Source organism: Labrus mixtus, chromosome 19 (genome assembly GCF_963584025.1).
Source record: "Labrus mixtus chromosome 19, fLabMix1.1, whole genome shotgun sequence".
Classification (NCBI taxonomy): Eukaryota; Metazoa; Chordata; class Actinopteri; order Labriformes; family Labridae; genus Labrus; species Labrus mixtus.
Window position 1 is genome coordinate 18,483,294 of NC_083630.1, and position 22,121 is coordinate 18,505,414.

Consider the following 22,121-nt stretch of genomic DNA (forward strand, 5'->3'; position numbering starts at 1 on the left):
TAGCAGCATCGCATCGCAAGTTTTAAATTCTGGTCTCTTGACAACACTAATCAAACATGTGTGCAGCTGAAGTTTCCCTCCATCTCTCTCTCTCTCTCTCTCTCTCTCCCCCCTGAATCATCTGGTAACCATTTAGATTCATTCTGCCCGCGGCTGGAAAGTATAATTTCATCCAAAATATAATGCCCCCCTCATTATGGAAATACCTTCTGAAATCTGCTCTTTGATGAAGTTGAACTGAATTTCACCTTTTGAGCAGAAAACAGGCATCACTTCCTGTTTCTCACGTCCATCAAGAAGGTTTTATTGATTAAGCGATTTGTTCAGCTGATCAAGGATCTGACAGTAGAAGAGCGAGGGGATAGACGATGGACACTCAGACCAGAGACTCTGGGGTTCATGGTCTGTTGCAGTGTGTCTGCGTCTCCTTAATGACGTTCAGAGGCAGGAAAAAAGTGCCTCTAAAGCACCACGGCACGCTTTACATAAAAGTGACCCTTAATCATCCTGCAGCACCAGGGTTCAAAGTCTCGATGGAAAAATTTGAAGAGCAGAGGATAATTCAATTCATCAATTATTTTCATGATCAAAAGTCAAGCTGAAATAGCAAAAAGACACCTCCTGACCTTCTAATTTGCTTTCTCAAATGTAATTGAAAGGTACAATATTAATTAATTAATAAAAAAATCGACTAAACCTGTGTTATATATAATTTTTTGTTGAGTGCTTACATTCCTCAAATATTTCCAACAGTTATCAAAGCCAGAGAAATCTGTAATTTCACAGTTGTAACGGGACGTCTTGACTATGCTCAACCAGCCTTGATGTCATCTCTTGTTATTGTTTTGATTGAGAGCATTTTTACTGTGCATTTAAATACAGTTTAGCAGTTTTCTTTGATTGCTATTGTGTTAATTTACTTTTGCTTTTTAGCTGTGCGGTTTGGGGACTTCCTTTCATTCATTCAGTCTTTTTAATGTCCCAAACAATTAACCGAGAAACTAATCAATAATTACCTGATTCCTACTCCCTGAATTTTGTCTCCGTTTTGACTTTTGGCTGAACTGAATTTGACCTTTGCACACATCCTGAAACTTGGCATCACTTCCTAATCCTCAAGTACACGAAGAAGGTCAAAGAGACTTTGTGCTGCTCGTCTGTCAGATCTGTTTTATAGAGATACAAAAAAAAAAATCACAAAGCTAGCTCGACTAAGTCTTGATTTCAGACCCTTTTAATCAGTGCTGATGTTGGGGCGTCCTGACAGCAGGTAGATTTATACACTGGAACACGATGAGGTATTGTGTCTGTGACAGGAGCGGTCATTACAGGGGCTCTGGTGCTGAATCCCGGCTCTCAGAGACAGACTTTGGGAAACAATGGAGCGGGTGATTGATGAGCCAGATGAGTGTGTCCTCTCAACAGACCAATTAACCTTGATGAGGCTCTGGCTGCTTCAAGCCAAATATTTCCCTCTGCTTATTTTCTCTCATGCCTGCCTCCCCTCTCGCCCTCCTCTTCCTCCTCCTTCCTCTGTCCCTCCCCCACATTTCAAGATGGAAAAGTCTTGTTTTAATACTTGCGGCAGGTTCCTGGTTGGTGTGTGCTGCAGAACGGAGAAATATTTATGGGATACAGGGATGATTCGGCGCCGCTTGTGGCGAGGGATGACGTTCCTTTTCCTCTGAAGCAAAGCGTCTTTTACACACACAGAAACAGACTGTACGTGAAGAGATGCATTTCTAAACACGCTGGATGCAAACGTTGTTGTGGTTGGCGAAGGTCACACTGTTCCTACTCGAGCGTTTTTTTGTGTGTGTGGGGGAGAGAGTATGGCCGAGATCTGGTTCTGGGTGGGCTAAAGGCCCGGCCGAGGTCTCTTCTTCCTCTTTCTCCCTCATTATCGGTTTCACCTCCCCCCCTGCTGTGTTAACTTGTGTGTGTGTGTGTGTGTGTGGAGGTCAGCGAGGGCTGCGGCGTTAGGAAAAGACTTCCAGCACCCTGCGTGGGAAACTCCGATAAGCCAAAAACATCATACGACTCAAAGTCAGAAGCGTGTGTGTGTGTGTGTGTGTGTGTGTGAACATACACTTCACCTTTACTATAACAACCTGGTTCCACTCTGTTTTCTGTTCATGCAGACAGTTAAGGCTTTTTATTTTCCCACATATTCAGATATCTGAGTTTTTGCAGCCTCCTCACACCACACACAACGGAGGTGAAAGAAATGTTGTCGGTGGCGCCCGGAGCTTTAAATTCTGCAGCCACTTGTCAATTTTGAAAACACAATGTCCAGGTTACTCTGGGTTATCCGCAGACCTTGCCGTGTTCAGTTCTCTTTGAATTTCTTTTTTTTTTTTTTTAAATTCTTTATTTTACCAAAGAAATAGTCGCCCTGAAAGCTGTCCAAGATTTACTCTCTGCAGGCAGAGTAACAGGGACAGAGCTGTGAGAGAGAAGCTGCTGTTGAGGCTAATTAAATTGGAAATATGAACGCTGTTAACATGACAAATGAGATTCATCTTTGTAATATGAAACAAAACATTGAGCTGTGTATTATACATAGTTTTCTGCAAAATCTACATGCTGATGACAGACAGAATTAGGGCCGGACCGATTTGAGATTTTTGGGGCCGATACCGATATATCAGCTGATATCTTTCTAAGAGCTATGCCCGATCTTTAGAGGTATATACAGTAGATTTAGATATACACGTGTATTGATCCCTGAAATATGGTTATCAAACACTTGTGGAAAAGATTTGTAACGAAGACAAGATGGTCACTCGACTGGAAAGTGACCGCACATGTACGTGCATCAGCGCCTGACTTGAGAGTGATGATGCTTGATGTGATCCATGCAGCGCCCTCTGCTGGTGAAAGAGAACTTCCAGCGTGATACAATGAAGCGCAAATGAAATGCTGTTTGACTGGTTGAAGAAATCGAGTAATATCGGCGCATATCTGCGATATAAAAGAGCCGATAACGATGGTCACTGGATACGCTAATATTGGCTGATATTATCGGCTGGCTGATTAATCGGTCGGGCTCTAGAAAGAATAACCAGACACTTGTCACATGTCGGATTTTAACACGGGCCGCCTGCTTCTAGGACTCTGCACATGGGGCGTGCGCCCTAGACACTCGGCCACCGGCACCCCACGACACAGCAATAATAATAATAGATTTATAAACCTGAATGAACTAAACAAGAGACCTTTTTTTCGCTTCTTAAAATCCCATTCATGAAGCTCGTCTTCAGTATTTAATAGATTCCAGTGCTCCAACAGACGCCTTTTTAAAACGGACCCTCCATGTTTCAAACCCACAGACTCGTATGTTTAGCACAGTGTGGGTTAAGTTTGGCCTCTTCAAATCCCTCCAGAGATGCCAACACACTTCTCAGATATCCATCCACATGGCAGATTCGATTGCTGGCTGGCTGGCAGAGCTGCGAGCGCAGTGTTGGAGTCAGTTCAGCAGGTCAGATTATAGAGTATCACTCATTGTGCGTCTCTGTGTGTGTGTGTGTGTGTGTGTGTGTGTGTGTGTGGATTCAGAGGGAACTCATCTTAAACATTATCCAGCTATGTTTTCTGAATCTGTTATCTGAAAAGCTCAGATTTTCCAGACAGCCGGTTGCCACAGAAGTCTGTGAGTCTGCTCTCGAGCATGTTTTGGGTTTTACTGTCCAGCTTATGTAGGGGGGCAGACAGGGAAATAAGAGGTCTCGTAAAGCTCCACAAGGTGATAACATTCAAGCAGAAGGCCCCCCACCATATGTTGTCTTATCCTCTCCTATTTGGAGAGCCTTCTCAGTTGCTCTTACCCCCCTCCCCCCCCCCATTCGCTGAACACACTCTGACTCGGAGTGACAGCAGCGGCTGCTCGGGCTTTTTATCGCAGGATCTGTGCTTGGTCACCATTTCAAAGGGCACAAAGCACGTCGGCCTTCTCCTGACGTATGCTGTCACGCTCGCTCTTCAGTTATCTTTCTTGTGACCACATGCATCGATATGAAAAATCATACCGAGTTTTCCTTTTTGTGCCCTTCCTCGTTGTTTATTTCGTTCCTCTTTGTTTGTTTTGTGTTTCTTTGCCGTGGGTTTTTTTTTTCAGTCTAAAGATCAGATCTGATGTGTGCAACGTTCAGCCTTGATAAACATTGTGAAATGAGCGAAAAACGTGAGCAAATGTGCGGTTATGAAACTCCCTGACTTGTATCCTTCAGTTGTCCTTCTCTCTCAAACATTTATCCATTCGGTTACAAAATGTAGCTGACGCTTTTTGTGTCCATTTGAAAGAGGATTTTTTTATTTATTTTTTTTTTGCAAGGGGGAAGAGAGTTAAATATTTGGGTTTCTGAAGTCTTTGTTCAGCTAAACAATAAGATAAAAAGATGTTCTGATAAATAAATAAAAGAAGGAGGGAAGAAAAGACATCTTTACTTTAGTTACTGAGGAAGAATCAATCTTATTGTTGAAACGACATTTCTGAAGCACTGAGCTACTGAAAATCTACTTCAGCTCTTCCATGTTCTATGACTTTGAATTATGATTCACTACAGTTTTCTAAGGTTAATGTATACCAACTATGTGATGAACTGATTTAAAATGCCTCGTTAGAGATCAAACCATACGGCAGCCAGAGCCGGATTAACCTGCTGCTCTGGTCCCAGCGCAAAAAACAAGTCACCTTTAGGTCACAACGGCCTCCTTTTGCTGCGTTTCCATTTGGTCTCTGAAGTCGGAGATTTCTGAGTCGCCGGTCTGATACGTCATCGGGAACGCTCCCCTGAAGTTGCAGTTTCACTCAGAGCACCTTGTTGAAATCCGACATGGCTGCTCAGTGACTCAACAGTAACATTTAAGCTGTTCACAAAACAACGGTTCTTCTCCTCCAACTCACAATCGGAGCGCGGTTAACGTGTGTGGTCTCCAAGCTCCAGGAACTGATTCTAAGGTAAATGTCGCAGAATTAATATGAATGTAAGAAGACGTGATGACGGCTGAGTTAAGTGACAGTCTTCTGTGACATTCAGATTAATGGCAGAACTTCACAGGGATGCAAATATAGCGCTGTGAACGACTGAATAGGACTAATAACGAGGGATTTCAGTTTAATGGAATGTTTTTACAAGGTGTCTACACACAGAGCACATAACATGACGTGAACTACAAACACAGAAAAACCCTGGTTAGAAGTTAGAACATGTATCTTACAAGTTCACGTGACATCAGACACGACCAAACGATTAAGAAACAAAGCAAATGGGCCTGAATGTGGAAATAAAGTTGTTGCCACACAGTTTCCCTTGGTCCTATATGTCCCCGAGGGTTCCTGCCAACAGTATATAAAGTTCAAATCACTTTTACAGTCATTTCAAAATCTCCACCACCGTCTTTATTTTTTTTTTTAAATGATGACGAGCCATCTGCAAGTAATTATTTCATTTATCACATTTTTACATGCTAGTGTTGCTCGACCAACTTGAAGGGTTTGAGTGTTTTCCTCGACCGTAAAGCATTCAAAGCGATGAAGCAGTAATCGGAGATCATTGAAGAACTGTTTGGTCTCCCGCGGAGCTCCTTTACATACGGAGCGGGGGTCTGTGCTCCAGTCGAGTCAAAAAAAGGATTTCTTTCAATCACACGAGCCTCAATTTGGTTTCAGATCATAAAGTGAGGCGCGAGGCAGCTGTTGCCATGAGAGTGACAAGCACAGGTGAGACTTCCCCAGTTGTTCCCAGGCGTCAAGACAGGAGTGTGGGACTGTGGACTCTGACACTGTTTGCATTGTTTGGGAGAAGTGTGTGGTGTGTGTGTGTGTGTGTGTGTGTGTTTCAGCATGTGTGGGTGTGACAAAGTCTGCACACTGCAAAAAGAATCTTCACTCTGCCTTTTTTTTCCAGACCTGATTTTTTTCTGTCTTACGGCTTAAAAAAATATAAGTATGACCTGCGAAAAAAGTTTGTTCTCTTGTTTTGTCCTCTTTTTCGTCTACAGTATTCCATCTATTAAAAGGGAAACAAAATGATGACTGATTTAGGTCTACTTAAAAACAACTCAGATTGCCAGATTTTAAGGGTTCAAAGTTCACGCTCCTGACTACAAATTGATCGCCTAATGTCAACAAAAAACAGATCCTACAACAGATAGCAAAAGATTTAAAACAAAGACATTGGTTGTGTAATTGAGGTCGCAAAATTGCCTAATGTGTGCTCGTGATAACCATCTTATCTGGTGTTTGAGTTTTATGGAAAAGGTTATGAAGGGTTGGAGACGCTCTACTTTTAATCTGAACGATTCTGTTAGAGGAGAAATCTTCATTTCTGTAAGCAGAACAGACAACAAACTTTTATTTTTAATAGGAAAATCCACGAGGTCTGATGATCACTCTCGCTGTTGCTCCCCTTCTTCAGGATTCTGTCTGATGAAATGTGTTCAACTTCTCAGGACACCTCAGAACAATCGAATGGAAATGCATTAAAGTTGAAATAGAGTTCCCTTTGTTACCTTTTGAGGAGCATGTTTGACTCATCATCTCGCCTGCTTTCCTTCACCAGCGTCCTGGCATGCCGTCTGGAGCGAGGATGCCCCATCAGGGAGCTCCCATGGGCCCCCCTGGCCCCCCGTACGGAGGGAGCCCGGCGGTGCGGCCCAGCCTGCCCACCCCGGTGATGGAGCCCAGTCGTAAGAGGCCGGCCCCCTCCCAGCAGGTCCAGCAGCAGCAGCAGCAACAGCAGCAGCAGCAACAGGTCGTCCAGAACCGGACCAGAAAGTGAGTCTGAATCCAGTCCGTCTCCTGCCTACACACTGCATGGCCTGCGTACTGCAACTCTTTTTGTGCAGCAAAAGTTGAGACCATGCAGACTGCAAAGGCCGTGGTTACACTTTGAAAGTTCCACTAGTACTGACTTTAAAACCAAACAAGGAAATCATCCTGAATCATGTGCAGACAATGGGGTAAGAGCTGGGCATCCAACCAAAATATGTTTTGGCTCATATCGTATCAAAGCTGGTACTCGTATAAACCTCTTTGCTAGATTCTCAAGTGAATTTCACTTATTTTGCGATCAGATTTCTCAAGATGTAGTTTTGCAAATTTTAGATGTAATGTCTCATAAAAAGAAAAAATAACCTTCTATAGCTGCCTGTAGTAAGATAATATCAGACACAAATGTTTTGGTTAAATGATGAAAATACTTTTGGATTAAAATAAATATAATAAAGGTACATCTGTGGATGAAGGGAAAGTCATCATCTCAACAGGTAAAAGGTTTAAATCTAAAATTCAACACGTCAGCAACTCAAAGAAATATAAAGTTCTAATTCTGTGGCGATCCGTCGAACATCTGTAAAGACGATTCAGCTCGCACCAACGTGGTTGTTGAGCCACTGACACCTGACCAGGTGCTATGCAACTGGCATGGCTTTTCTTCTTCTCCTTTCCTAGAACAAAATTTGCAAACATTTATCGGATCGAAGTTCTTAAATTAAAAGATTTCCTGCTTTTCTAAACTATATTTCACTATGTATTGCATTTGTTTTGCTCGAATTTAACAGAAACGAGCAATTTTAAGAGGCTAGAAGGACGCCACATTATCCCCGTTTTGTGAATTAACTATTGAAATGGACTAAGAATAAAAACATAACAAAAAAACGAGTTATTAACATAACCCAGACTACAACACACAACTCGACCCGTAGCTGTCTTCATGGGATCTCTCCTGAAATCGATCTCCTTAAATCGAGTGAAACCACGACCTTTGTGTGTCTCTGCTCAGCTTTCATTTGATTCTTTTCAGGGCCTTCTCCCCTCCTCCACTTATTGCATCTTTTGCCTTGATTCCTCCATCACTGCTCGCTCTCATGACTGAATGCTTCTCCTCTTTTTCGCTCTTTCTGTGTCTTTTCATCTTTGTGGTCCATTTGCATCATGTATGTGTGTCTGTAGTTTGTACCTGCTCTGGCACCTGCTTTGGCTCATTGTTAGTCTACCTTTTGTCTGCTTTATCGCTACCCAGTACAAAGGATCTGAACACTGTCGATGAAAACACACTCACACACTCACAGTGGATGGATGTCTATTAGGAGACGTGTGTGTGGCGGGTTTGGTCATTAGAAAGAGGATCAATATGCACACTCAGTGGACCTCTGTCTCATTTTCTCTGTATCTGCAACACGATTGATCCACTTACAATTAAGCAGTCTTGTCGAACAGGTCAGGGGAAATGTTGTCCCGCGTCGGGGCCCCCCCCCCCCCCCCAGAGCGGCCCGGCTGGCTTCGGAGGGTCTGATCGATGGTGCAGGGTGACCCGTCCAGGTGTCTCTCTCTCTCTGTCAGGAGTGAGTGTCCTCTGGCAAACGAGTCGATGCTCCCGCTCGGTACTCCATCCAGCTCAGAGCCCGCGCGGCTGCCAGCTGAGGTTGGGCCACCTGTGTTTGCAGTGTCATTGAGACCTTATGGTCCCAGCTACACTGCAGAACAAGCGCTTTCCTACTCAAAGCTGCGGCTAAAAATAGGATTTAATTCAAGTTTACTTTGCATGAAGTTAAGAAAAGTCAACCCTGTGTCTTAGGATGACATTTCAATACTTCTAATGTATCCAAATAAAAAAAATGTCAAAGTGAAAGTGATAAATCTAAGACAGATGGTGGGCACTGAGGACTTTGACAGCAGAGACCGAGCCTCTCATCCTGAGTCCCACGTGTGTTTAAGCAACTTGGAAATTTGTTAATTAGCATAACTTTATTTCTTTGTAATGGAAAGTTAGTTTGAAAACGTCTGCATCATCCAAAAAAATGTGTCGGGCTCAAACAGGCCGTTTGGAGATGTTCCCTTCATGACATCACAAAGGGCAGTAGCCCCTCCCCCAGGTGGGTGACACTCCCACAGCTAGGTGTTTGTTCTGCCCTCTCAGTCTGCCTTCTCACCGTAAACAATAGGACATGGAGCGAGAAAGCACGAGACACCCAAGCCCTTCCAGAGAGGGGGCGTGGTCAGACACAGCTCATTTACATATTTAAAGGTACAGACACAGAAACAGCCTGTTCTGAGCAGGGCTGAAATAGACTGGTTTATAGACATGATCAAATACAGGATCAGAGTGGATTTAGAACAAGAAACTTCACACACATGTTTTGAGGAGCTCTGAGACTTATTTAAAGTTGTTTAATTGAGTATTATTATATGTGATTTTCAGTTCAATTCTACGTATGCATCCATATGTGAGAACTATGTTTTGCATCATTGGTGAGCAGGGAAGATATTTTGCTTGAAGCAAAAAGCTCATGCAGGGAGCTTAAGTGTAAAATGTTTGGAGGCATTTCATGCTTTCTGTGCCAATAAGTTCTACAGAAACTTGCAACAACTGCCAAGTTTTATAAAGTAATTAAGATTTATGTCAAAGCAGGGCCTGATGTTGCCTTAAGCTGGCTTCACACTAGACAATCTTAGGCCCTATTTGCCCCGTCAATGATCAGTGGGGCATGGTCTGATTACTACAATATGATTGATAGTATCAGCCCAAACCCAAAACCCAGCTATCTTTATGGGTACCACAACTGAAAAAGTTGTGTGCATCCTTAGTGTTTGACCTTAAAATTACCAAAAAAAAAACATTCCTTTCAACCAAGGACACTCGCTAGCTTCGTGCAATAATGAAAAGGGTTACTTGGTTTAAGCTGTTGGACTGGAGTCGGTTTATTTGTTCAGGAGTTAGTTTGTTGGCAGGAGGAATGCTCAGAAAGCTTTGAGTTTTGGTTGAAGAAATGAGCGAAAAAAGGTGGAAGCTGCCTGCATGTTGTCTCCATCTGCACCTGGGAACCTGCTGCACATCACCTCATCAATGCAACCACAATCTGTTCAATCCAGTGCAACAAAAGTGCTTGTTTTACTCCCTTCCCAGAGTTCACTTTGTGTCCGTTGTTGGTGTGTTGTCTGTCTGTGTGTGTGAAGCATGGTTGTTTTGGTTCACTGAGAAACTTTGTTGAATGATTGTGTCCCTCAGACGAGCAGGACGCCTTCCAGGTCCTCCTCTGCTGCACTCTGTGCGTGCATGGACACAGACACACTCCCATCGCAGTGCCTGCCCTTGTCTGAGTTTTAGATTTTGCACCAACTAACAAACCCTTGAACTTAACACACATCCAACACATAAAAACAAGCAGAACCACCAGGTGTTTCCCCTCTTACATCGTTCTTGCTGCCTCTTGAGTGTGTGTCTCGCCACAACTCTAATCGGACAACCTTCGAATCCTCACCAATTCTTAGGAAGCCTGTCGGATTCCCTGGAGCCAATGAGATGCCGGCGAGGCAGATGGACATGAGAGAGCCCCAATCAGATCCCACGCTCGGATCAAAGTAGGAGTTTATTCTGCTGCATGAACATTTTCTTACGTTTGATGACCCTGGCCTATTTAGCCTTTTCACCTGAGCCCAGCACTCCCTGAATGAGATCTTTTTGGCCGATCTTTTGTGCAGGCCAAGAAGTAGACCCCTAAGGCGTAGTTGTGCATGCTTTGGATCGGAGCATGGCATGATGGGAACAGTTTTTGTTTAAAAGCTAGAACAGACATAAAGTAGTGTACCTCTCACACTCTTTTAAAACCCTTTGAAATGGAGAATTGTTGTGATGCAGGTTTGTTTTTCCCCCCTTGCAATGCACCCTCGGATCTTTTTCTCCTTGCAGCCGGCTTGTTTCAGTATTTGGCATGCTGATGTAACACACTGCTTCACAGACCGTTGCAGTGTGCAGGAGATTTCTCTGTGCTGCAAGAGAATCCCCTCTGCACAAACAAGAAGATGAAAAAAGACATCTAAAGAAAGTTTCGATCTTAATACAAAGCTTGGGGATTGAACCATATCCAGTAAACAATGAGAGGGTAGAAATGGCTTCTCAACTGAGTTTAACTGGTCTGATATCCAATCAACTTTCACCTGAATTTCTCAGGTATCTTATGCAAAAACAGACATTCCCATTATATTTATATTTCTATGTTTGAATATATTTGTGTTGCAAATGACACAAGATCGTATCCCAGTCAGCCCATCAATGAGAAAATCAAATAAGCAAAATATTTGAAAAGCAACCTGAAATTCAGGCCACTGCTTTAGGTAACTTCTCAGCATCTGAAGTTCATGATTGCTTGATTTTATATTCTCTGCTGAATCTATACAGAAATAGAGGGTTTAAACGTTTAAGGCTTATTGATCAGACCTTTTCTTGGTTTGGATTGCAGATTGACCCACAAAAACAGAGCTGGTAGGGTGAGTTCTTACCCTCCGTTATTGGTGTTTATGCTAAGCTAATATAACTACCTTTAAGCTTTTTCCAGATATTAACCAGAAATCTTCAAACAAAAAAAGGTAAAAGCAGCTACACTTTACCAATCCAGGTAGGAGGCAGGACATAATAAAAAAAAAGCAGCAGCAGAAATTTAAAACTGACATTAATGACAGTTTTTTGCTTCGATATTAAGAGTAGGAGTAATTTGACGTATTCGCATCGTAAACAAACAAGTGGAGAAGCTCACCTGACTTTATGGGGAAATTTCACTTCAGGGTTTGCAGCAAAAAAAAAAAGTCTGTGTGGAAAATTTGGTTGTTTGTGTTCACACATGCAGCCCGAAAATGTCCGGAGTTTTGTGCATGTGTGAAAACCGCTCAAGAAACTTGGCCCTCGGCTCCAGTGTCGCTTTTTTAGAATTGGCGTCACCGGGTAAAATAGCTCCGACAAATGCCCCAACTTATCGAGGATTCCTAATTGTTCTTTTACTCTGTCCTTGGTAAGTATAAGAAAATGTTTTTGGTAAACAAAAGTTGTTCTCACAGAGCAGGAAATGCCTGGAATTCATGAATGAAAATATCTACACACACACACACACACACACACACACGCACACACACATATACGTTCTCCTTGAAGACTCTGCATTCCTAAAAGCTCTTGAACACACATCCTGTCACCATCCGACTCCTGCTGCACCGACCCCTTCTGCAGAGTTTGTGTGTGTGTGTGTGTGTGTGCGTGTGTGTGTGTGCAGCCAATACATGTCAAGCAAGAGATGTGTGATGTGACACTTTTTTGGCAGAGAGGCTCTCAATCTCCAGGTGGACCGCTGCATTACACACAAACACATGAGCACACACACACACACACACACACACACACACACACACACACACACAGCTGGGATGCTGGGGTGCTGGATATGGCCCAGCATTTTAGCAGATGGCCTGGGTGCTACGCTATCAGTCACCATAGTAACATGCTCTCTTTTTCCTCTTTCTCTCCCTCTCTGTAGTGCTAAGAGAAGGAAAATGGCAGACAAGATTCTTCCGCAAAGGGTGAGGCTGCATATTTTTTTTTTTTACCTTTGTTGCTCTGGTTTTTTTTTTGTACTGTTTGTGTTGTTATCTTTTGTGCGCAGAACAGAAAAAATCCTTTTTGATGTCAGGGGTTCTTGGAAGGCGCAGAGGGCCAGATGATTATGTGTTATTTCCAAATGAGAGGGGAGAGGATGAGGGGAGCGATCAGGAGGTTTTTAGGGGTTTTTTCTGCAGGGTGTCATTCTGAAATTTGGATGGTGCCTCGTTGATGTAAATTGGAATTGTCAGCGGGATATGGCAAAGACTTGAGCGCAAGTCAAACCGAAAGAGGCGGCTGAATCGCTGCGTTGCCACAGGTGAGTCCGTGCCGCCTTAGGGTTATGATTTTCATCCCGTGGTCTCAAATTTTTCGGCCCAGTGCCACAATATCAGCGCAACATTTCCTGGCCAGCACACAGAGGGCTTTTACACCGAGTAAATGGAGGTCTGTGTACTGTGAGGGTCTTGGCTCAGGTCTTATCCCCTTATCATAACCCAGACACAGAGATAGCAGTAGGCATGGCTGGGGCGCCACTCCACTATAATGAGTCAGGGACGGGGAATGTCTGCCTCTCTTCTTCCGTCCGTCTGCTCGGCACCTCAGCCCGGTGAAAGGCAGTGAGATGGAGATAGAGGAGGAATGAGAGGGAACAATAAAGGCAGCCATTTAGACAGAAAACATGAAAGGGGAAAAGACAGGGAGGGAGGAGAAGGAGTGAGCTGGAGGAGAGTGTGTGCACAGTTTGGTAAGCAAGCAGCAGCAGCAGCAGCAGCCCTTGATGCTCTGAGGACTTTCATCGGTATGGTAATGTTGAAGTCCTGGCTGGTTGGCTGCACACTCTGCATCTCATTTTCATTCCCCAGTGTCCCCAGGATGGTGTAAAATGCTGTTTTAATGGAGGACTGGGCAGCTGCAGAGAGACTACTGAGTAAAAGGATTAAAACACTTTGGAGAAAAAGAAGTGTCACATGGAGCAAATGTTATTTTTTACAGTTAATTATACTACATATACTTTGATCTTCTTTAAAGTAGAAGCAATGTGGGTTTTTTTTTTTTATGGTGACAAGCTGCCATGGTGACATGAAGTGTAACATACTGTATGACCTGATGGCAAGCCCGTCAACACAAACTGATGTGCAGTGAGTGGGGAGTGACATGCGGGAAGGCTGTCACAGGTCGGACTTGAACCAGGGACTACAGCGTCCGTACATGGGGGTGCAACCTAACCGCTAGGCCATCTGCGCCCCCGGCTTTTTGACTTTTTATTTTGTTTTTTACAGATTTATAATTAATTAGAAACATGTTTATTTGTTTATCTGAACTTTAAGGTGCAGGTAGGGACGTTTTGTTCATCGCTGTCTGACTCAGACTAGCTGTTTCCTCAAGTCTGGCTTAACTAAGCCAACCAGAACTTGAAAATAACTGACCGTAAATAACTTAGAGGAGTCTTATCTTAGCTTATTGCATTTACAAGAAAGTTATTCAGCATTTTCCACATGGATTAGACTACTCATATTCTGTCATTCTCTGGATGTTACCAGTCCTTGGCAGCAGAATATTAAGAGATGAAATGCCCTTGAAACAAGAACAAGGACCCCCTACAACACAAAGGCAAAACTGCTGGCTAATCTGCTTAAGCCTTTTGTGATATTAAGATAGTCAATTTGAAGGAAAACCAAGTTCTTAATCCTCTGTGTTTTGGAACATATCCTAACAGCATATTGTCTCCCGTCTGAGCAGATTCGTGAGCTGGTCCCGGAGTCTCAGGCCTACATGGATCTGCTGGCGTTTGAGCGCAAACTGGACCAGACCATCATGCGTAAACGTGTGGACATCCAGGAAGCACTGAAGAGGCCGATGAAGGTAAGGAAAAGAAAACGGGAACAATGAGGAGCCCCCGGCTGCCCTCGTAGCATCGGTCTGAAACTCCAGTTATCCGTCTTTTTGCGCCTCAACAGGTAGAAAAGTGATAATGAGTTAGGCGTCATTTATAACACTTTGTTTTTCATCCTTTTCATTTCTTCTCAACTTAAAACACATGAAAAGTCCCTCAAAGCTCAGACCGGCTCAGACTGCAGGACAATCGGCCCGATTATCTTACCAGACAATCTTGTAGTGTGAGTCGTATAAAGATCCAATCGAGCATCCCCCGATCTGCGCAGACATCTCCAGGGACGCCTCGATTTATTTCAAACATGTTTGATATTAAGGATTTAAAATATTGACTATTAGGGTACTTCATGAGTTACAGTCTTACTGCCAGCCCTAACCATTTTGGTGCCCTAGGCAAGGTTTCAGCCGTTGCCCCTTAAATTGCAGCCAGTTTGACCACCAAAGACAATATTCATAGACTTAAAGAAAACTGGCATACAGCTTTATATTTAACATAATTTCTTTATTTTAAAATAAAAAATACTTAACAACAAACATGAAAAAAATGGTTATAATATTTCTTATTTCTTATATTCTTATAAATAAACACAAAATAAGATAAAAATAATAATTCCTTGGGTTTCAAGAGGGTCCTCGCTCACTCTGTGAGTGCTCGGGCCCTAATAACTACAAATCACCAGTGTAACAGAACAAACGATACCAAACAGTGCAGAGAGCAGAAGTGGTCAAAGACGGCCCAGGGACAGCAGGGGATGGTTTTAAATGTTTTAAAATGGCATCCGGAGAGAGATGAGCATTTGTTAAACAATCTGCATTTTATAATGTAGTGTGAACACAAAAGATTATTTTCTGTTCAGAGCAGTACAGAAACCTCAGCATAGTTTTTCAGGTGAGCCCAAACGTTTTCCTAACAACCAGACCTACAGCATGCACACATATCTATTCAGTGATGACTTCAACCAGACCTACAACATGCACACATATCTATTCAGTAAGGACTTCAACCAGACCTACAGCATGCACACATATCTATTCAGTGATGACTTCAACCAGACCTACAGCATGCACACATATCTATTCAGAGATGACTTCAACCAGACCTACAACATGCACACATATCTATTCAGAGATGACTTCAACCAGACCTACAGCATGCACACATATCTATTCAGTGATGACTTCAACCAGACCTACAGCATGCACACATATCTATTCAGAGATGACTTCAACCAGACCTACAGCATGCACACATATCTATTCAGTGAGGACTTCAACCAGACCTACAGCATGCACACATATCTATTCAGAGATGACTTTCAACCAGACCTACAACATGCACACATATCTATTCAGTAAGGACTTCAACCAGACCTACAGCATGCACACATATCTATTCAGTAAGGACTTCAACCAGACCTACAGCATGCACACATATCTATTCAGTAAGGACTTCAACCAGACCTACAGCATGCACACATATCTATTCAGTAAGGACTTCAACCAGACCTACAGCATGCACACATATCTATTCAGTAAGGACTTCAACCAGACCTACAGCATGCACACATATCTATTCAGAGATGACTTCAACCAGACCTACAGCATGCACACATATCTATTCAGTGATGACTTCAACCAGACCTACAGCATGCACACATATCTATTCAGTAAGGACTTCAACCAGACCTACAGCATGCACACATATCTATTCAGAGATGACTTCAACCAGACCTACAGCATGCACACATATCTATTCAGAGATGACTTCAACCAGACCTACAGCATGCACACATATCTATTCAGAGATGACTTCAACCAGACCTACAGCATGCACACATATCTATTCAGTAAGGACTTCAACCAGACCTACAGCATGCACACATATCTATTCAGAGATGACTTCAACCAGACCTACAGCATGCACACATATCTATTCAGAGATGACTTCAACCAGACCTACAGCATGCACACATATCTATTCAGTGAGGACTTCATGCACAAAATGCATTCATGCTATTAGACATCAATACTCTAGAGGCAAGAGCTTAAAACTATTAATGACAACAGGAGGTGGAAATAAACACTTTAATCGACGAGGGTGAAAGATAACTAAGTACAGAGATGTCAATAAATATAAAAGTAGGTTTTGTTTTCTTAACATGAATAGTCTTAACCTAATAAAAGTACAGTGGAAATAACTGATGTTAACTGGAGCTAGGAAACACTGACGTTACCATCATCCATCCATAACAAGCTATCTTAAATACAACAGATAACTGATCTGTGTCTTTTTCACATTTTTCCTCCTCTTCTTCTTTTTCGTCCCTGGCCTCCCGAGGGCTTTGTTGTTGTGTTTTTACATCACGGTCATTTATAAACGTGATATTAATTCGTACACTCAGTGTCACTCACTTCTAATAAGTCGCCTGCTCCCTCCTCCTTCACAACGAGCAGGTAACGAGCAGCTGTGTTGTGATGAGCCGGGGTCAAGCAGGAGGCAAGAAAATAGAGCCTTTTTTAAATATGTGAAGTAGCCAAGTTGTGTTTTCATGGCTAATTTTGTATCGTTACTAAATAATAGCATGAAAATTATATTAGATAAATAATATTTAGTGATATTTAAACACATTTTCCCTCCTCCTTATCCTCAACTTTTCTGCCTCACTCATTTGGGGTGCCAGCGGCGCCCCCTATGGATGCTGGCGCCCCTAGCATTTGCCTATACTGCCTGTGCCACGGGCCGGCCCTGCTGCCAGCTCTTGCTGAAGAATACTCAACCCGTGTTGTCCACGTCTCTGCAGACGTTTCTTCACCCAAAACTTGTTTGTTCGTTTGTGTTTTTTCCTCTCTGCACAAAGCAAATTAAACGCAACCACGGTGTACAAGACGTTCTGTGAGGTCATGACAATCTTAATACAGTCCTGGAGTATGTGATGTGCCAGGATTTTCATATCCTGTAGTGTGTGTGCATGCTTGAGATTATGGAGATCATTATGTGTTAAGATTCTCCTGATGTGTGTGATGCTACCCAGATTCTTAAAAACTCCTGCAGCTTGAGCCAGGCTTTAGCAAGAAAGACTCCGTCGCCTCTTCAAAGAGACACGCCGGTTTAGCTCGGGGGCAGCCTCGGCATGAAATATGAATTGAACATTTAATGAATGTCTTGTTTAAACTGGAATATTTTACGTCCCCTTGTGTCAGCAGCAAAAGCGTAAACTGAGGCTTTACATATCCAACACCTTCAACCCTGCCAGACCCGACGCCGATGACTCAGACGGCAGCATTGCATCGTGGGAGCTGCGAGTGGAGGGGAAGCTGCTGGATGACGTGAGTTTTGTTTTGTGTTTAAGACGTGCAGCACATTCACGTGGAGTCACGTGTTACATTTGAGAGAGGGGGAAGAATGCAATACAGTGACTGTGACGCTGATCTGCTGCAGGGCGTAGTATGATTTCATCACTGAGAGACAAATTCACTCAGCGTCTAAGAACGTCCCTGAGATCATAATCTCCCCATAAGGTTTGCAGCTCGGGGTCATTTTTTTTTTTTTAGCTCTATAATGATTTACTTGAAGAGAGACTGTAAAGGATAAAGATCATATATATGTTGTTTGTACTGCTCTCATAGAGAGCTCTGATGTTCTCAGCAGTCTGGGGGCAAGGCCGTCATTTCACAGCGGTATGAAGCATTTAAGCTACACAAACCACAAATATTTCTGGTTGAGCTCAAAGGAAGTGGGCCCTGAGAACATCCTCCGTCTCATTTTTTCTTCTGATCTCACTCGGCCTCTTGTGGGTTTCTCATGAGTAATGTTTGTAAAAGAAAAAGAAATGGCAAAAAAAAAAAAAGTTAGCTTTTCTTTTCTTTTCTTTTTTAACCTGTTCCATTTGTGATTTGAAACATTTATCGACCACCTTCCCTCCCTCTGTCTTCTTTCACAGCCGGGGAAGCAGAAGAAGAAGTTCTCTTCGTTTTTTAAGAGCCTGGTGATCGAGCTGGACAAAGATCTCTACGGCCCCGACAACCACCTGGTTGAGGTCAGTTCACGAATGACGGCGGCTTCCTCTGTTCACAGGAAGAGGCTCACTTTAAAACGTTCACATTATGGTCAACCTTTTACCTGATTCACAAGCCGAACACAGGCTATTTCTAAGAGTTGCATGACGACAAGATGAATGAACGACAGATTACATGCTCTGCCTTCAATTCTTACTTCTAGCTTCTGCTAACAAACATGCTCGTGATCTTGATGCGTTTCCACAGTAGCAGCGTTTAATTTGAACTTAAAAGCTGAACTCAAGCTTTAAATTAAAACCCAAAATATTTCTGTTGAGAAATGAATACTCACTTTATGGTGAGCGTGTTTTGCCTGTTGCCTTCCTCAGGTTTTCCTAGATAATCACATGGGCATACACAGGTGTGTTAAATATCTAATCATGACACTGATTGCCTGAATGTACCTCTTCCTAGAACGGCTAAAAGGGATATTTCTATATCATATCTCTGCCAGAAGATATTCCCCTTAGCTCTCCTTTTACAAGCTCGTCAATCATAGACAACATTCACATGCGGGCGACTAGCCTGTTGGTCACTTTCTATTGAGATCACATCCATTAGTCAGACGGAGCTCTGGTGTTCTGCTCAAATCTGTGAATAGGAGCGTTAGACCATGCAGTCAGGGTCAGTGCCGGCCTCTTCATCCTGCAAAAGGAAAAAACATTCAAATGAAATGATTTCTTTTGTGATATCTGGTTCATTCTCAAGCTGCCATCACCCCAACTAACCTGCATCGTTTTTTCCACTCCTAATGGATTAATATAAAATAAAAACAGACAAGAGTGATTGGGCTGCCCTCTTTCCCTTCCAGTAAATTGATTTCTATAAAGGAGAGGGATTTTAATTATTTATTTATTCATTCATGTTCAACATTGCAAGGTTGTTTTAACATGCAGCTTTGATAACTGGAGAAAACAAGTGCTGGCTTATTAGAAGAAAACAAAACAATCATTAGACGCCCTTCTCTTTGTACCCTCAAAATGTAGTGACTTTGAAAAAAGCCATATTAAGAGTGAAATTTGTGACTTCTCAAGGTTCCTCCTTTTGAGAGGGTATTTTAGCAAAGGCACTCAGGTGCTTCGCTTCCAATGATTTCCCATCAAAAGAAATGGTTCTCTACCTTGAGGTACAATCAGCGCTTAATCTGTTCCGAGTCAGCCATTGGTTGGAGGGAAACATTACTCTGTATTGCATGCCAATTTAGGTGCCGTTCACAGCGGTGAAGATGGCGTTTCAAGTGCTTTTTGTTTTCAGTTTCTGAGCACTGAAGAAAAGATGGAGTTTTAAATAACATTTGGGCTGCAGATAAAAACTTTGGAGGCTCCGATATGTGAACTCAGACTCAAACGCAGAATCTTCTGGTCATAGTTGGTGGATTTTATTTCTACCTCAGTTTGACTGCATGGCTTTGCTGATAACATCCACATGGTTTACCTTTCGCTATTGTGTGGCATAGCACATTGTGACAGGCTCGTTTGAAGTTTAACCCTTTCAGGACGGCTAGTTACAGAAGCACTGGGAACAAGAAACGAGGGGATCTCAACGCTAGTTTGCTAGGTTTGTTTTTTTGGGCTTTTTATGCCTTTATGTTTAGCATGATAATATTTGCTACTCAGCTCTTTATACAAAGACGGTAGGGGAATGAAAGTAGCTGATGCATACATTTGCTCTTAAGTTAAAGTGTGTGTACATTATTTAAACTTTGTTCTTCAAAGTCGTCTGTACATTTTGTCCATTAAATATGGATATCTGACTCATGTTTAGTCTAAATCTATCCAAAGGTTCTTGAGTTACTTTAGTCTGAACCAGAGTTGTGGATTCTACTGACCTGCTGACATCGACAGTCCTGGCGCTACGTTACCACTTTGGTTAATTTGCAGAATCAGAGCTGTGTGGGTGTTTTTTTTTTTTTTTTTTGTTGGTTTTTTTTTTTACCACGGTTGAGTCACTCGCTGGAAACAACCAAATAACCTCAGAATTGTCATGACAGGCTGAGTCCAGTGTTGTTCAAAAAATGAGGCCTGCCCACCGCAGTAAGAATAAGAAAAGCATGAAAAGCAAAAAAAAAATACAATTTAGAACTATTTCATCTGAAATAATCAGACGGTTACTGAGCCCCTGTGGTGCTATTTGATGAAATAAAATAATGCATGGCCAAGGGGTAAAGTCTTGTTCTCCAGCAGGTAAAGGATAAAATCAATGACTTCCCTTACTTCAGCACATTCCTTTCGTTGAGTCCAGGTGTCTTCAGCATTTGAATATTAACTTTTAGCAGCTAAATAATGTCACTCTTGATAAAACAGTACTCCATGCTTAACTTCAGTCTCTGACTGGAGATGACTACATCTCATAGACATGCGTTATCTTTCAATCATAACTTAATAATCTTGTGGCCACAACTGAATTGAATGACCCTGATGAAGGCCACAAGCCGAAACGCGTTGGTCTAGTTTGTTAATAAAGTTTATCTTCATACTAAAAGTTGTTTTTGACCTCATCAAGCCTTTCACTTGTCATGCACCTTAGTAGTTAAGTTTGTGAAGTTGAGCCAGAAAATCCCACTTGACCGCAGCTTAATTACAGTAAAACTTCTATTATTAGCCCAGGCTTTTATTTACTTCAGTCTATTACTTGAAAATAAAAAAAATCCAGCACACTCCTCTTGCTAAGTATCATCAATTTATTAGAAAAATCACAAAGTTTCGGTCCCTCTGATAGACAAGTTTTCATAGGGGACCAAAACATAATAGTTTGTCGCCCTGTACACCTACTTTACGAGATAGATGTGCTAATATCTCCTTAAAATGTTTTACTTCAGTCTAAAAAATGACCCTGCCTTTGTTTGGGACAGGCTTCAGTGTCAGTTCATTATTCATATTGATTATTTTCAAACAAATCTCGTGCACAGCAAAGATGGTAAAGACTATGAAACACCTGATAGAATATTTAAATGTCTACAAAATTAGGATATAATACATCACTAATTTGATCCTACTTTGTAAAATACTATGCAAACCTGCTTCACAGCCTGTACGTATATGAGCATTATTCTGTCATTCTTGGACAGATGTTGTAGTTATTCATTATTAAGACCTGTCTTCATAAGTCAAAACATGTGGCAACACCAGGTTAGCTAAAGGAACTGGGCCTTAAGTTGGGATGGGCTTTTATTTGAAGTTTTACGGCAGTTATGCGGGGCATGAGTTCATATCTTTTGGCTTTAGTCATCTTGTGCTCATTCGTTATTATCCCACTGACATGCATTACTTTCCTGTGGCCACACCCTATTATCCTGTGGCCATGCATTATTTTATTTTTACCAAATATCACCAGAGGGGCACTAGAAACTGTTCTAACTTTAGCAGGAAAACGTGTGTTCTTATAAAATCCCATTGCATAAAACAAGAAGCTGGGAGAGAAAACAAAATAGGATTTCACAGCCTTTAAAAGCAGGAATTAATTATCATTCATGAAGTGTGAAACAAACAGAAGCTGACGTGTGAAAGTAACAGTCTGAGGGAAGCAGCTCGGTACGGGGCATGTAGTCAGTGTGTTGTGGTTTTGTCTTTCAGTGGCACCGCACGCCCACCACCCAGGAGACAGACGGCTTCCAGGTGAAGAGGCCCGGAGACGTGAGCGTGCGCTGCACTCTGCTGCTGATGCTGGACTATCAGGTGAGGAGCGGCGCCTCAAAAGTCTCAACAACAGCTCACAAATCTGTCCTGATATAGACTCTCTTCTGGAACAACTCTGTGACTAATCCGTCCCGTGAAATCAGCTGTTACATCGACATCCTGC

The 22,121-nt window shown here is 42.4% G+C and overlaps 1 protein-coding gene across 5 annotated transcripts in view; it reads left to right on the top strand.

Annotated features, from left to right (window-relative positions):
* The window catches only part of smarcd3b (SWI/SNF related, matrix associated, actin dependent regulator of chromatin, subfamily d, member 3b), a 43,464-nt gene that overhangs the window by 14,791 nt on the left and 6,552 nt on the right, over positions 1–22,121 (top strand). For 2 of the 5 annotated variants that reach the window (XM_061064973.1, XM_061064971.1), the window contains exons 2-8: positions 6,567–6,781; positions 10,277–10,366; positions 12,310–12,352; positions 14,115–14,237; positions 17,469–17,594; positions 18,209–18,304; positions 21,896–21,997. In XM_061064973.1, the coding sequence (XP_060920956.1) occupies positions 6,567–6,781; positions 10,277–10,366; positions 12,310–12,352; positions 14,115–14,237; positions 17,469–17,594; positions 18,209–18,304; positions 21,896–21,997 (795 nt within the window). The remainder of the gene's footprint in view (positions 1–6,566; positions 6,782–10,276; positions 10,367–12,309; positions 12,353–14,114; positions 14,238–17,468; positions 17,595–18,208; positions 18,305–21,895; positions 21,998–22,121) is intronic. The other 3 variants (XM_061064972.1, XM_061064975.1, XM_061064974.1) reach the window with 3 other exon arrangements.